The sequence below is a fragment of the Schistocerca serialis genome, chromosome 3, assembly GCF_023864345.2.
Source record: "Schistocerca serialis cubense isolate TAMUIC-IGC-003099 chromosome 3, iqSchSeri2.2, whole genome shotgun sequence".
NCBI lineage: Eukaryota > Metazoa > Arthropoda > Insecta > Orthoptera > Acrididae > Schistocerca > Schistocerca serialis.
In genome coordinates, this window is record NC_064640.1 from 977476890 (window position 1) to 977490767 (window position 13878).

Here is a 13878-nt window from a genome sequence, read left to right on the forward strand (position 1 = left end):
GTCTGCACTGACTACCTCAACCACTGTGCTGTCACCAAAGCTGTGCCAACTGCTGAAGCTCCAGAGTGGATATCCTTGTAGAAGACATTATTTTGAAGCATATGTAATGATTTTTTGTTTTCTGCTCATGGAAACATTTTCCAGTCCAGAATAGTATAAGTATTAATTTCACATTGTGAGATCACACATGGTATGCAACTGCCTGCCATCAACAAACAAATGGGCTCAACATTGGCAGATATGCTCTTATTGTATGTAGATGCTGAACAAGATTGAGATGTCTACATGAAACACCTTATCACCAGGACCAAAGAAGCAAGGAAACTGGTTTGCATGTGGATCCTGGATGCCCAGGACAAAGACCAAGAATGCTGTAATGCCAAGCACCAGCCAGTGAGATGCAACCCACAAGATTTGGTATTAATTTTTACATCTGTGCAGAAAGTAGAACTATTGGAAAAGTTAATAATGTGCTACTTTTGGCCATTTTCTGTCCTTCCTCCCTTGTTGAACATCATCAGGGAGACAGAAGTACAGAGACATCATCCATATCCTCTGTATGAAGCCCTGCTACAGTCCAGAGGTGCAGAATCATGGAAGGTGTTGTGGCTGTGCTCTCTTGTAATGTTTTGTGTTCCTGGCTTGTTGAGGAGAGGGTGGCCAGTTTCCTCTTACTAAAACACAAAATGCACACGTTGTTAAGATTCACTTTATTACAGGAACCAATTGAGTACTTAACTTCAGTAATGTCTAATCTGAAGTTCTGTGGTTAACAGCAATCAAATAACCTGTACTAATTCTTAAGTCTTGTCCGTACTGATATCACAGCTATGTACAATGACTAACAGTCCCTCACAGCTATCTTAGGTACAAGGCAATGACTATCACTGCAGAAGACTAGAGCACATTGTGATGTTACAATTGAAAGAAAACAGCCCTTGGTCACAATTTTTAACGAATTAATTTGTTAAAAATAGTGACCAAGGGCTGTTTTCTTTCAATTGTTACTATTCACAGTCTCTGAACGTGCAGCCATGTACAAAATTTTACAGTGTGATGTATTGAGGTACAATGTAAACTGAGTCCCAATGCAACATTCTGAGGCACTGATATTGAGGAGACTGACCCAGCAGCAGTGGCCTATATGCATGCTGCTGAGGGAGCATTATCAGGGCATAGCCCAGGGACATGACTTGGTCTTCTCTTGTCATAGGTGCACCTATTTCAGCACCTGCTATAAAATGTCTCCTAGTGCTGACTGGTGTTCTGGCAAAAGCATACGCCAGCAGATTCCTCCTCCCCCCCCCCCCCCCTCCCCCTGAAATGCTGTACCATTGTCATGTGCCGGAGATGCTAACAATAACGGGGATGAGGGAGAGGGCTGGGGGTGGCAGGTAGGAAGCTGAGCATAGAGATGAGCTGGGAGCCAGACCTGTGGAGGACAGCATACTCCCAGCCGTACCCCACTGCTAGAGCAGAGGAACATCCTCCCGAAAACGATGCCCAGGATACATGTCCAGTCCCGAGGGCATCTCCTGAGGCGATGACGGTGACATTGATGGCAATGGCGGGTCAATGTCTATCGGGTCGGAGAGCGACAATGGTGGAGGCAAGAGTGTTACGTCCATTGGTTCATCCTGGGGTGCCAGAGCACTTGTTAGATGACGAATGCCATTTTGTTCACAAAACTGTTCAAAGTCATGTGATGCAAACTTAGGTCCATTGTCTGTAATAATGACTTCAGGCAATCCTTCAATGCAAAAAATTGAGGACAGCACTTGAATGGTGCTATGTGACGTGGTAGAGTTCATAGGCACCGCAAATGGGAACTTGCTAAAAGAGTTACCACTATGAGCCAACGAGTGTTCCAAAATGGTCCTGCAAAGTCTATGTGCACTTGTTGCCTGGGGAGTGAGTCTAGGCCAAGCTGAGAATGCCTGTGGTGGAGCAGATTGGTTTTCCACCCATGTGTGATGCTGTGACGTCATCTGTTCAATGTGGGCGTCCGTGTCTTGCCAAGTACAGTGCCGGTGTGCTAACTGTTTAGTGCGAACAATTCCCCAATGTCCTTGGTGAAGCAGTTGTGACACATCCATTTGCAACACTGTGAGAATGAACAACTGCAATTGTCCACTGTCAGATTGTAATAAGCTTGTGCCTTGTTGTATTGTATGCCGATGAGCAAACTATCGGCATACTACTGAGTTCTGAATACTGTTCAATGAGCGAGGCCAAGATGTGTGAATGTAATGCAACAAAATCTTCAGATCAGGGTCCACTTCCATGATCTGTGCAATTTTTCTGTAATTCAATGGAAAAGATTGCAGCAATTCAGAGTCCTGCACATCGATCTGGCAACAAGATGCTTCAGAGAAATGAAAATCAGATTCAGGGCCGATCAGAACACGAAAAAGGACGTCAGCATTGTCATGCTTTGCCATAGGTCTCCATACAATTTTGTACTGATACTGGGATAGAAGCAAAGCCAAATGTTCTACTTTTTGAGCAGTATGTTTAGGAACCAACTTTGATGGATGAAACAAGGACTGCAAAGACTTGTGATCTGTCACTAAATAGATCTTGCAAACAGATAGTGATGGAATTTTGTCACACCACACACATCTTTTTCAATTTTTGAATAATTGCACTGACTTTAAGTTAACAACTTTGAGGTAAAAGCAATAGGTCTGTCTTATGCACCATTTCTCTACGAAAGCGCAGCGCTGATTCCATAAGAGGAAGCATCTAGCCAGCCACAGTGGCCGAGCAGTTCTAGGCGCTTCAGTCCAGAACTGCACTGCTGCTACAGTCGTAGGTTTGAATCCTGCCTCGGGCATGGATGTGTGTGATGTCCTTAGGTTTAAGTAGTTCTAAGTCTAGGGGACTGATGACCTCAGATGTTAAGTCCCATAGTGCTCAGAGCCATTTGAACCTTTTGAAGCACCTACTTGCAAAATCACAGGCTTGGCAGGATCAAAATGTAGTAAACATCTGTCACTGAGCAAGGCATTTTTGAGTTTCTGAAATGCGTCTTGACAGTCCTTAGGCCTCCCAAAAGGTACATTTTTTTGACACAGGTGATGCGATGGAGCTACTATCTGTGAATTGTTCAGAATGAAACAAATGTGTATGTCAACTTGCCTAACACTGACTGCAGTTCAGATACATTGCAAGGAACAGGCAGGTCATAGATTGCAGGCAAATGAGACTGGAGGGGGTGCACACCGTGACTGTTTATCACATGACATACTGTAGTTCTGTCTGAAAAAAGTCACACGTTTCAAGACAACACTTGAGTCCTGCATTGAAAAAGAGTACACAAATTGGCAATGCATTCCTCTGGTGTATGACCTGAGATGACAATATCGTCAAGGTAGTTTGAACAGAACAGCACTTGACCAGTCAACTGTTCCAGATAACACTGAAAAATGGTGGATGTGGAGGCACTGCTGAAGGGAAAATGCAAATACTTGAGCAAGCCTAAGTGTGTATTAACAACAAACACTTTCTGTGATTCATCATGTAGTGGTATTTGCAAATAATCATCATACAAATCTATCTTAAAAAAGTAATGGCCTGTGCCAAGCCTGTCCATAAGTTCCTCAGGGCAAGGCAATGGATAAGTGTCAATTATTGTCTGCGGATTGACTGTAGTTTTGAAGTCAACAAAAATGCATATGCAAACAGAAGGCTTCGGCATCAAAACCAATTGACTTGTCCACTGGCTAGCTTGCATTGGAGCAGTCACACCATTGTGTTGCAATTCTTTTAATTCACTGGCTACTTGGTCTCATAAAGCAATGGGAATGGGCCGAGCCCAGAAAAACTTAGGCTGTGCATTGTCTTTCAGGGTAATCTGCACTTTTCCAAGACCGTCAGAAAAGAGTTCAGGAAATTCCTTAATTATTTTTATTTTTTACTTGGAATTATCCTTTCTGGAAGGTTCTTTTGTTTGTAATGTTTGTATATTCTGGAATATTTTATGTTTGCATAAATAGCTGCACTATTTATCCAGGAGGTCATTTCTATTCTGGCTGGACAGTGGTGTTTGTAATAAATGTGCATTGAATGCTAAGTGTTGTATTTCAGTGATGATCCTGGTTTTGAATTTGGACTTGAGTGTGGTTATGACATACATTATATGATTCTAATTATGACAAATAAACTTTCAGATTAATCTTACCACCATGGTAAGTCATAACCATTAACGCAGAGAAAACTAGAGATTATCAAATTCATCAGTCATACCGTTGAGATAGACAAAGAGTGCCAAGAAAATTTTGGTATGACAAGAAATCTGGGAGCATTTTCTCAATTTATTTATAATTATTTAACCTTTTGCATTATTACCTACTAGGTATTTAATTTCCACATTCAACAGAAGTTATACCAAAGTATTTTACTACTGGTGGAATCACGATCAAGGAATTTTGTACAACATTGTATTTTCTAAATGATGTTACAGCCCCTAGAGACAATTTTCATTTCTTGTGTTAAATGATACGTACAAAAATTCTTGAAAACCATCACAAGCTATTAGTACTGATTTTTAGTATCACACTGTGGAACATTGACAAATTAAGAAAATATTTATAGATTTAAAAAATGCAAACAGAAATGGCAAGGTTAAAGTACCTCATAAATATTGAGAATTTCTTTGGCTTCCCTCTGACAACCATGCCTCCATCCTTGCTGCCCTCCCTATTTTCCTTTCCCTGTTGCTTCATAACCTGGGTTGTGGGTAACTGAATCTCCTTTCCCTTCTTTCCTTTCTTTCCCCTCTCTCCTCCCTGATGAAGGAACATTTGTTCCGAAAGCTAGAAACGTAAATTTTCGGTTCTGTTTTTTGTGTATCTATCGGCTGTACTGAGCTGAGGTAAGTACTGGCCAGCCCCTCTATCTCTTTGTTAGTATTTGTTTCAGAACTTCTGATTTCTAACTTTTATTATCAGCATGTAGTTGCCTAGATTATTTTCAAAAACATCTCTACAAGCATCGCAGTGTACCAGACCCAAAGCAGTTAGCAAAAGCACTCATGTCGTTTGTCTGCTGCTACGGCCTATTAACGCTAAATTTTGCTGCATTCTCCTAACTGATATGTATGTCATACGTCTCACATTGATTTCTGTGGTTATATTTCATGCAGTGTTGCTTATCTGTTAGCACTGAGAACTGTACACAAACACCACTGCTCTTCTTCATTAAATGAAGGCTGTTGGCCATTGCATTGTCTGTAGTGAGAGGTAATGCCTGCAATGTATTCTCAGTACACTCTTGACACTGTGGATCACAAAATATTGACTTCCTTGATGATTTCCGAAATGTAATGTCCCTTGTGTCTAGTTCCAACTATAATTCCACCTTCAAAGTCTGTTAATTCCCATCATGCAGCCATAATCACATTGGAAACCTTTTCACATGAATCACCTGAGTAGAAATGAAAGCTGCACCAGTGCACTGACCTTTTATACCTTGAGTATGCAATACTACCACCATCTGTGTATGTGCGTATCACTATCCCATGACTTTTGTCACCTCAGTGTAATTAAAAAAGTATTACCTCTTACGATGTTGAAATTAGAAAAGTATTACCTCTTACAATGTTGAGTAAAAGAGCATTTTTTTATGTACCAGAAATAAATTCTTTGCTGTTATATGCCAATAGCTAGCTGAAAGGAATTACTTCAAAGTTTGTGATAATTATTTTAGTTTTGATGAGATCTCTTCATTAATGCACATAATTTTCAAAAGTGTGAACTATTCTTTTATGTAAATGTAAGTTGTGTTTTATTGAATTGAATTAAATAGATTTTTTGCATACTGATACATAATATTTCTTTTGAATATATGTTTGGCCATACCTGGGAATTGTGTAATGCTATTCCAGAACAGAACAGTTGGTGATAAATACAGTATTCACAACATGGTCCGAATTCACACAAAGTCTTGTTTAAAAAACTCTAAAAATCTCAGGCCATGTATCTCAAAACATATTTTGTTTGCAAAAGTATCATGTCATTTCAGTATTCTTTAGAAACATTAATTGAATGTCTTTCAATTCTACTCAAATTTAAGTAACCAAGACAGAACTGGAATATAAATAACCCCCCCCCCCACTCGCCACCCCCCCCCCAAAAAAAAGAAGAAAAAAAGACCAGTTCATTCCAGTTCTGCATCTTAATCAACATACATATTCCATAAGCCGCGGTAGAGGGTACCTTGAACCACTACTAGTCATTTCTTTTCCTGTTTCACTCTGAACAAATCTAGCACCCTCCTCTGAATTACTTGGATGTTTCCCTTTAATCTGACTTGGTGAGGATCCCAAATACTCAAGTAGCACCCAAGAATGGACCACACTAGTGTTCCGTATGAGATCTCCTTTGCAGATGAAGCACACTTTCCTTAAATTCTCCCAATAAACTAAAGTTGACCCTTCCTCCTTCCCTACTACCATCCTTATGTGCTCGGTCCATCTCATATTGCTTTGCAGCATTACACTTATTTGTTGGTGTATTGTTGGTCTCCCAATGTTTCCAGTTTATAAACTGTACCCAACAATGGTTATTGCCTTTTAATGTGAAAGCTCTCTGATAGAATTCTCAGAGTTCTTACTGCAATTATATCCCATTTTAAAGTCACTCAGTTCTACTTTGGCTCATTTTGACCGAAATTAAATGCACCTCTCCCATTTTAATTCTTTCTGAAATGTATTTCAGTTTGAAACAGAAATTTGGCTGTTACGCAAGAAGGTTATTATTATATAGCAGTAAGTGAATGAAATTCAGCACAATAGCACAAATACTCCAAAAAGTTATTATTAAGAAATTTATATTTTCCCAATCAATGCAAAACTTTATTCTTAATTATTTCTCAAATAAATACTAATTTTCATTCAGGATCGTAATTTACTGTCAATGTTTCAGCATTTTTGTTTGCTTGGCTGTAATTCTTTTTTCACAGTTTGCATGCTTCTTGACAATCTTGTTTAAGCTTTGTATGGATATTTTTATTTTGGTGTAATTTTTATTTCACAATATTGCACATAATCTTTTGCTGAGACCACTGTGAAAAATTCCACAATAATTATATGGAAAATATCTTTTTGAGAGTATAATGTGAATGAGAGAAACTTTAATGGTAAAAGTTATCATTTATCTCATTCTTACAGGCAGTTTGAAACTAAAGAACGGCAATTTAGAGGACAGCTAATGAGTTTGGGGACTGTTCTGCCTTTACTTCAACTGCATCTTCTTCTCTGCTCATCCTTTTCTTCATCAGCAAACAAGTATCAGTTTTTAGATCTAGCTTATCCTATGATGGACAGGCTAGCCGCAGTATCACAGCTTAGTCAGCCTCTAAGGTTTGTATGTAGAATTTCATAAGTCTTATAATGTCACATTTCATTTAATATTTCTATAAATATCTTGTATAATAAACTACACTACATTCTTACACACACTTTTTGTTTTATTGTATTAGTAAGTGCACATACGTGGTTATGCATTTTCTTCATGTATATGGATGTTGAGAAGTACTGTTTGGTTTTGCATGTCTGTTAGATTACTTTCTATCCTTTGATGATGATTGTGGAAGAATTTCTATACTTTTACCCAAATATAAAGGAATTACCCATTCACCAGCTTCGATTCATTGACTGTTTTCTGGGAAACATGTTTGTTGTGACTATGTAGTACACGAGACCTGTCCAAAGTGACCCAAATATGGCTTTATTCATGAAGCACTCAGCTACAATAGAAAACAGACTTGCATGAATCTCCTTGTGAAAGTAAGAGCCTACGGTATATCAGACCAGCTGTTTGGCTGTATTGAAGAGTTTTTAGCAAACAGAACACAGCATGGTTGTTCTCAATGGAGAGACATCTACAGACAAAGTAACCTCTGGCATGCCACAGGGGAGTGTTATGGGACCATTGCTTTTCACAATATATATATAAATGACCTAGTAAATAGTGTCGAAAGTTCCATGCAGCTTTTCGCGGATGATGCTGTAGTATACAGAGAAATTGCAGCATTAGAAAAGTGCAGCAAAACGCAGGAAGATCTGCAACGGATAGGCACTTGGTCCAGGGAGTGGCAACTGACCCTTAACATAGACAAATGTAATGTACTGCAAATACATAGAAAGAAGGATCCTTTATTGTATGATTATATGATAGCGGAACAAACACTGGTAGCAGTTACTTCTGTAAAACATCTGGGAGTATGCGTACGGAACGATTTGAAGTGGAATTGTTGGTAAGACGGGTGCCGGGTTGTGATTCATTGGGAGAGTCCTTAGAAAATGTAGTCCATCAACAAAGGAGGTGGCTTACAAGACACTCGTTCGACCTATACTTGAGTATTGCTCATCAGTGTGGGATCCGTACCAGGTTCAGTTGACAGAGGAGATAGAGAAGATCCAAAGAAGAGTGGTGCGTTTCATTACAGGGTTATTTGGTAAGCGTGATAGTGTTATGGAGATGTTTAGCAAACTCAAGTGGCAGACTCTGCAAGAGAGGTGCTCTGCATCGCGGTGTAGCTTGCTGTCCAGGTTTTGAGAGAGTGCATTTCTGGATGAGGTATCGAATATATTGCTTCCCCCTACTTATACCTCCCGATAAGATCATGAATGTAAAATTAGAGAGATTCGAGTGTGCACGGAGGCTTTCCAGCAGTCGTTCTTCCCGCAAACCGTTCGCAACTGGAACAGGAAAGGGAGGAAATGACAGTGGCACATAAAGTGCCCTCCACCACACACCATTGGGTGGCTTGTGGAGTATAAATGTAGATGTAGATGTAACAAGATAAACTACATTGATGTGAATGGCACACTGGAAAGACACGTGAGAGGGACCAGTTAATGCTTTTCCGTGCATATATGTGCATGAGTTGTAAGCCGATGGCATGGTGGAGACCTTTCCATGTGCATGCCTACCACAGGTGACCTCCAGCCACTGGCCTGCACTGATCACTGATACAGTGGGTGGCTGGTTCACACACACACATGTGGCAACACCACACTCTTCTGATATGCACTAGTCGCAGGATATAACACATCTCTCCCTCATGCAAAGTGGATGCCCAGGTGATGGAGGAAACTCCGCTGGCCAGCCAAGAGACACATCCGTCAGGTCCAGAGCAGCAGTAGCTGGTGTCGATGGAGGTGGAGGAACGATGTGCTGGGTGGCCATCAGATTGTAGAGCCAGACTGCACAGGGACGTAGGTTCGGCCGAGGGCAGTGGGCTTGTGCGGTGCCCGAAGACAGCGCCAGAGAAAAGGAAGCCATCATGACATAATCATCAGCAGGCAAGTCCCAGTGCAGGGATGGCAAGGTTGGACCAATTGGTGTCGATGGCTGATTTGATGATTGGAGAAGGGGCCGATGGAGATGGGCCAACTGGAACAGCAGGCTGCAGCAAAAGACCTGAGGCCAGAGATGGACTGGCACTCAGTGCCATGAAGCTGGACCCCAGGGAGGAGGGTGGAGGGCAGTCCAGTGGGCTGAGGCAACAGTGGCCACACCTGAGAGCCTGTAGCTTCCGACGGTGAGTGGGGGCACAACTGATCAAGGTGGCGTGCCACCATCCCCATTGACCATACAGATGTCACACAGACAGGGTCACCGGGGTGGATGACAGTAGCCAGTATCCACTTGGGACAGTAACCACACCCTCACGCCCACACCGGCGATCCCAGTATGAAGTGGCTGCATGGATCTGAACACAGCAGGTGCGGCACAGGCTGCAGAAGGTGGAGCAGCGTGCATGGCTGCCAGCCATGAAGCAACTCAGCCAGGCTCTGCTTCCCCATAGGCGTGAAGTGATAGGTCCTCATGAAATGGAGAAGGGCGTCATCCAGAGAAGAATCCACAACAACCTTTTTTTTGTGACTTGCTGTTCTGCCTAGTTGTTCTGCCTTGTCATTTGTTTGAGGGAGGAATGATGGAGCTGTAACATGATGAATGCCTTGATGGGAACAACAGTTGAAAGTGAGGAATGAAGTGGGGCCCATTATCAGAAACTAAGGTACAAGGCGACCTCACAATACAAAAAAACCTTAAAAGCATACAAATTCTGACCTCAGCTGACAAAGATGCTTGCCAGAGAATGTAAGGAAACTGGGAAAATGCATCCACAGCCAGGAGCCAATAGGAATTCAAGAAGGAAGCTGCAAAGTCTACATGAATGTGTTCCCATGGCTGGTGCTGATCAGGCCTGGGGGACAGAGGTGCCTGGCAGTCGTGCATTGTCAGGCACACTACTCACAAGCCGTGGCAAAATGAGCACTGTTGCCATCAGTCCTTGGCCAAAATACGTGTCTCCTAGCTAACAGTTTAGTGCATGAATTTTGCAGGTGATCAGCCATGGAGGACCCCATGACAATATCATCCAGATAATTAATGCAACCCAGGACAGGCACAATCAATTGCTCTAAAAGTCTTTGGAAAATGAAGGGGTGCTAGCCACACCAAAAGGAAGGCACAAACATTGATAGATACCAAAACGAGTATTCAAAACCAGAACTCACTGAGACTCTTCAACCACAGGAACCCATAGATACACTTCAGACAAATCAATTTTAGAAAAGTGCCGGTGGCCCAATCATTTCACCAACAGTTCCTCCTGTTGTGCGAAGGATATGTATACATGATACACTGCACATTGACAGTAGTACTGAAGTCATCGAAGATGCAAAGTTTCCCCAATGGTTTTCAAACTGTAACCTATAGAGACGACCATTCACTAGCCATAACAGGATGCACCTCTCCTAGAGATTGGAGTCTGTCCAATTCTGCTTCCACTTGATCTTTCATGATGACAGAAATAGTATGCACATGACAAAAATGAGGCCAAGCCATGTATTTTGAAGAAATATGAGCAGAAAAATTCACAGCACATCCTATATCTTCTGAAAACAAGTCTGAATACTCCTCATTCAGTGTTTATGACTGAGAATGTGGTATCTGATTGGAAAAAGATGAACTGCATCACTGATGGAAAATCCAAATGCCTGAAATACGTCCATCCGAAACAAGTTCTGAACATCAGCATCAGCAACCACGAAAAATGCAAGGGAGCAAACCACTGGCTAGTAGGAGGCAGGTGCAGTAAATTGTTGCAACAATGCAATGTACTGTTTTTTATAACAGACCAGCTTCAACATGACCAGTTTCAACAGCGGTGAGCCTAAACTCACACTGATTTGAGTGTTCAATAACACCAGTGCAGCACCTGTGTCGATCTGTAGACAGATCATATGGCAAAAAACACTTAACTCAATAAACAACTTGGAAGAAGTCCCAAGCATTGGAGTCACACAGTTTATGTCCATGTCCATATCCTGAACAACTGCCGATGAATGACACATGGAGGTGATGTGGCCTTTCTTCAGGCAAGCATTAAAAGTAGTCCACTGCTTAGGGTGCACTAAATGTTCATGCCAGACAAAGCAGAAAGAAGAAGATGGAAACTGAGAATGCTGATGCTGGTGTTATGGCAGTTGCGGCTCCTTTGCCCAGGCTTGGTCAGCTCAGTGCTGTCCTCACATGTATACCGTCACCACTGCCACTTCCTCACGCAAGCTATCTGTCGTCCTAGTGGGCATATCATGTGATACTACTGCCACATCACCCCACAGTCACAGGATATAACAGTGATTGACTGCAACAAGTGTTTATTATCTTCTGTATATTAAGTTATGAGTTCCTTGGAGGCTGTATTCGTATTGTAATGACATTTTGGTTAAAGGATTAGCAATAAATTTAGATTAAGAGTGATGATAACTCATGTGCAAATTCTGCATTGAATGAGACAGGGAAGAGGCCTATAGTGGACATTGCTTCATTGTTCAGTTTTAGAAATTTTATTTATATATATTACCCATTTTTGCAATTGTTCAGTAACCAAATGGCAGCATCATTAATTAATTGTCCTTTGTGAAGCAACATGTTAGACATAATTGAACACTAGTTTTCATGTTTATATTGACTATTTTTGGGCCCTACTTCAATAACCAGTGTCAGATGCTAAACTTTCTAAACTGCTAGTCTTATCATACATTAATGTTTTTGAAAATTGCAGTACAAAGATGGGCCCGTGTGACTGAAATGAACTTTATACTGCAGTTATGTACTTCTGAACTGCCAAATGATTACAATTGCATAATTGTAGATGACCTTTGAATTTAAGATTTTGATGTAGAATAAAGGCCAAACAATTATTGTACAGGTTGAGGAGTGTGATGGATGAACATCAGAAAGGAGACAGCAAAAGAAAGTTAATTAAAACTTAGGATATATTATCATTGATGGAATACAGAAAGGGCTTTCCCCTGGGATGGAGCAGGTGGAGGTTCACTGCTAGTGCAGGAGTTTGGATAAAGAAATGAATGCAGTAGGGAATGGGAGAGGTGGTGGCTCATGTTCGTGTGGCAGGTGGCTGAGCCCCAATAAAAGACATGACCTTGAGCGCAGGGCAGTGTTAACAGATAATATTTTGCATCTGGTGGCACATGGTGTTGTATACTGCAATCTCCCCCTGAGGCTGTGTCCATCACAGCTGACATTTGTCACCAACAACTGAGACATCTTTCAGTTGCAATGTAATAAAAATGGCCAACAGAACTGCAGCAAGTGTTGCTAGTATATGTTAATGCACTCTGCTGATTTCACAAATAAAAGTGTCCAGGAGTTTGCTATTCTTATGGTCTTGTGCCCTAAAATGTTTACCTTTTCCACTCCTTATCGAATAACCATCAAGAAAATTCCTTTCTGGATGAAAATTCACTTCAAATCTGGCTCAGTGACATCTTTAACTCTGTACGAGTAGGTTTCTACTACAGACATGGAATCCGTAAACTATCGGAGCATTGTCAGACTATTTCAGATGATGTTAGAGAATATATTGTGATGACTGATTTCTCTTTCATATTTACTCTTGTGTTCTGTAGCCCGCATCTCGTGGTCGTGCGGTAGCGTTCTCGCTTCCCACGCCCGGGTTCCCGGGTTCGATTCCCGGCGGGGTCAGGGATTTTCTCTGCCTCGTGATGGCTGGGTGTTGTGTGCTGTCCTTAGGTTAGTTAGGTTTAAGTAGTTCTAAGTTCTAGGGGACTTATGACCACAGCAGTTGAGTCCCATAGTGCTCAGAGCCATTTGAACCATTTGAACCATTTGTGTTCTGTATAATAATGGAAAAATGCCACTGTACTAATACAACAGAATTGAACTTACCATGATGAAGGTCTATTTTAATGAAACATAAAGTAAGTGAGAATGCTTAATTGGCATGAATTAGTAAGGTATTATACATTTTGGACTTCAGAACAGTATGTGTTTATGTGCTGGCCTGTGTCATAGCCAAGTAGTGTGGTTATGAAACATATGGGATGGATGCCTAAATAATAATAATAATAATAATAATTTATTCAGTACAGCTAAAATTGTGTGTTTACAAAAACAAAAAATTATGTCAGCAGAAAAAGACTTTATCAAAGTATGCAGCAATACACGTTTTTCACCCTTGCGCTATGGGGTACTGGAAGTAGTGAGAAAACTTATGATGGAGAAGTTTTCTTAACATTTATGTACTGATTTTCGATTTGGTTACTTGTGATTCTGTCACAGAATAGCTAAAAAACTAACCTCCATTTAGAGTGGAACCCAGAGCCAATGCAGACTTCACTTTATAGCATAATCCTGTTTCTTCGGAGCTAGCAAAGAGCTGCGTCATTTGTCTCTCCCTTGTTGCCCTAGTGCTGACTAAGACAAATAAGTTGCAACATAAATAGATGAGAAACTACAGTTTCAAAATGGAACAAGCTTCCTGGACAGAAAACTATAAATTTGTAACCCGATGTTGCATTTTAAGTGAAAAGTC

At 41.1% G+C, this 13878-nt stretch overlaps 1 protein-coding gene across 1 annotated transcript in view; it reads left to right on the plus strand.

Moving 5' to 3' along the window:
- The window catches only part of LOC126471415 (uncharacterized), a 491821-nt gene that overhangs the window by 255446 nt on the left and 222497 nt on the right, over positions 1 to 13878 (plus strand). Inside the window, exon 7 of the mRNA XM_050099550.1 lies at positions 7172 to 7363. Within this exon, the coding sequence (XP_049955507.1) occupies positions 7172 to 7363 (192 nt within the window). The remainder of the gene's footprint in view (positions 1 to 7171; positions 7364 to 13878) is intronic.